The sequence below is a fragment of the Saprolegnia parasitica genome, assembly GCF_000151545.1.
Source record: "Saprolegnia parasitica CBS 223.65 unplaced genomic scaffold supercont2.29, whole genome shotgun sequence".
NCBI lineage: Eukaryota > Oomycota > Saprolegniomycetes > Saprolegniales > Saprolegniaceae > Saprolegnia > Saprolegnia parasitica.
Window position 1 is genome coordinate 75,252 of NW_012156423.1, and position 3,059 is coordinate 78,310.

Consider the following 3,059-nt stretch of genomic DNA (forward strand, 5'->3'; position numbering starts at 1 on the left):
CTAGTCTCTCTCGAGGACATGGAGAAGACAAGCATCATCGTCGACGACGACGAGTACATCTTTGACGGCTTCTTCCTCCTCGGCGCCGACGCCATGCCACCCGTACGCGCTGGCTCGTCATGGCGCTTCTACGTCTCATGCGCATGAAGTAGATGGAGTATGTGCGCAGTGGCGTCAAGTGCACGCTGGCGCTCGTGCCACAGGAGCTGCCACCGCACCAGTACGAGCACGACGCGATGCTCTCGTTCGAGCAGTTTGTGCTCTGGCAGCTGCTTCGCATCCCCATCTCGGAGCTCCCGGGCTTTCAAGGCGACCGTGGCATGCACCTCTACCCGCGCTTTGTCTTTCGGAAGGACCAGACGTCCGAGACGCTGCGTCAGGTACGAAGTCTCCTCAACGGATGATGCATCAAGCGACTTAGGTGACGGCGTCGCATCGCCTCGGCTTTGGCATCGGGGCGCTCTTGCCGCTCCCTGCGCTCTTGAACCATGTGCAAGAGTCGTCGTCGACGACGGCCCATGCGTTCATGAGGACGCACTCGGAGGCGCGTCTTCGGTACCACGTCGTGTCGACACGCGCGAAACAAGGTTGTCCCCTTCTTCTCTACCATCCCTCGTGCTCGCTCATGCAGCGCCGCAGACTACTTTCGCATCGACCGCGCCAATGCCTTCTTGGTACAAACCTTTCCCGCATCATCATCATCAGGGACCGTCTCTGTACACGCGTACGATTCGATAGGGCCAAGTCTACCATGAAGGGCGGGGGGCGCCAGCCCACGACGGCGTCGCCGACCTGCGCCAGTTCAATGCCCATCAGCGCTTGGGGGCAATCCATTGTATAGCCACACCGGTGGAGAAGTGCAGCTTTGGCCAGCGCGCGTCCGAGTGCTACCTCTCGGGTCTCAAGGCTGACGTCATCGAAGTACGTATACAACAATCAAGTCCATGGCATATACACGGCTATCTCCTGTGCGTAGATTGCGACCGCGCTGCCGCTTTTGACGAGAACGTTGGCCCACATGCGACAATTGCAGGCGTTGCAAGCGACGTGGGGTCTTTCGTTTCGGACGCCGGCGCTCTGCCACGAAGCGTTCGTGCACGTCTCGTACATCGAGTGCGGCATTTCGTCGGCCAACTGCGCCCCCGCCATCCACGCCCGCGTGCGACTGGGCATGCCGCTTTCTCGCCCGTCACTGTCGTCCACGAAGAAGCGGAAAACACCGGTACCCTCGAACGCTGCGACGACGAACGCTCACGCGGTGTAGATGTCGGAGCTCGAGTCGATTGTCGACGCGCACGACGACCGAGACTTTCAACGCTTGGACCCGTCGCCGAATCTGCGGTCGTATGGCCGCCTCGAGTTCCTCGGCGATGCGGCGCTGAGCCTCGTGGCTGCGTGTGCCACCTTTCTTCGGGTAGCCGCCGCGAATGACTATGTCGTCATCGCTGTTATGCATGGATACTAGCTGCGCGCAGCCCCCGAGGGACAGCTCACGACGATGCGCGCCAGCATTGTGAGCAACGACACCATCGGCGAGATGGCCATGAAAGTGGGGCTCCAGCATCTCGTCCTCTGCGCCTACGACGTGACGACCGCGCCCGTGTGCGACAGGACGCGCCTCGTCCATAAAGGCTCACCGACGAGTAGGAAACTGGTGCAAAAGATCGCTGCCGACTGCTTGGAAGCCCTTCTTGGCGCGCTTCTCGTCGACCTCGTAGGTCGCGCACTGGCGAGCGATGCTGACGGGATCAACGTAGGGTCTCGACGAGGGCATGGTGGCTGTCCGCGCCCTCTTTTCTGCCATGGTCAAAGCGTACGACCCCGAGCTCCACGAGCTTCTCTTCCTCTCGGAAGACGCGCTGCGGGCGGAGGCGCGAATCTACTTGGACGAAGACGCGGCGGCGTTTCAAGCGCACCCGCAAGCGGCTTGGCTCCTCTCGCAAAAGACCAAGTTTGAGGCCGCGCATGCCTCCGTGCCTCGTCTCGATCGCCCGCACGTCTGGGTCCGCGCGCTCACGCACAAGTCATTTTGGAGCCCGAGCATCGACCATACCGCGTCGTACGTTCCCAGTGGTCCTGGCAACTACGAGCGGCTCGAGTTTCTCGGCGACGCCGTGCTCGAAGTCGTCGTCTCGTACCATCTGTGGAGCGTGTTTCCGCACCAGCATGTACGATCGGTTGTGCTACTAGTACGCTGGGACTCGACCCAATTATGGATATAGGAAAACCTCTTGTCTAAAGTCCGGTCGGCGCTCGTCAATAACGTACGACTTGGCCACGTCGGCGCGGCCCATGGCTTTGAGGATGTGATTCGCCTTGGCACCAACGTGGTCGCCAACGGCCTCCGCCTCCCAGCGGTCATTGCGGACGCGTTCGAAGCGCTCCTCGCAGCCTCGTTCCTCGAAAACGTGCGTGCTTTCGTTGCTATTGTGCTGAGTATTCCTGCGACTAGTGGTCCCTTCTGCCCGTCGCGTCTTTCTTGCAAGACGCTCTCTTCCCGCTCCTGCCCGAGGTGCGCCGCCCTGCGACTCTGAATTGTGGTTTGCATTCAAGTAGGTCGTGCGGCATCGCGAGTGGCTCTCACCGCGCCAGCGTCTCATCACGTACCTCCGCAAAGTGCATCCGACCGCCGACGTGATCTTCCAAACCACGACGCCCATGGACGACTCGACGCAACACGCTATCGCACTCGTCCTTGACGGCTTCCTCGTGTGTCGGGCCAGCGCATCCACCAAGGATCTCGCGACCGAGAGAGCCGCGACAAAGGCCATGCAACTCCTCGGGTTTCCATAACCAACTTTGACGCCCTTTTCGTCTTGATCGTCGGTCGCCAGACGTGGAAATGGAAATGGAGGTCTCTGCAGCAACCCTCGTCCCAGCCACTTGCGAAACTACGGATGATCCGTAGTTTTGTCAAAGTCAGGCGTTGGAGGGTTAACGTTGGTAGTGTCGCTTTACATGTTGGTGTGACGCGTAGAGCGCACGTGGTCCGGAACGACGGTCTCCTCCGTCGATCGACTTGAAGCTATTCCTTTGCACTCATCGGTCATCATCAGAAC

General features: G+C 60.3%; 1 protein-coding gene across 1 annotated transcript; it reads left to right on the plus strand.

Moving 5' to 3' along the window:
• Nucleotides 1–18: 18 nt before the first annotated feature.
• SPRG_06952 (hypothetical protein) lies at nt 19–2,805 on the plus strand (the record flags this gene model as incomplete). The annotated part of the gene is made up of 13 exons (XM_012346417.1): nt 19–102; nt 153–380; nt 422–587; nt 640–674; nt 739–921; nt 977–1,222; nt 1,265–1,414; nt 1,466–1,602; nt 1,648–1,714; nt 1,758–2,168; nt 2,223–2,408; nt 2,453–2,512; nt 2,557–2,805. The coding sequence occupies 13 exons, from the start codon at nt 19–21 to the stop codon at nt 2,791–2,793; spliced, it is 2,190 nt and encodes a 729-aa protein (XP_012201807.1). The 3' UTR covers nt 2,794–2,805.
• Nucleotides 2,806–3,059: the final 254 nt, after the last annotated feature.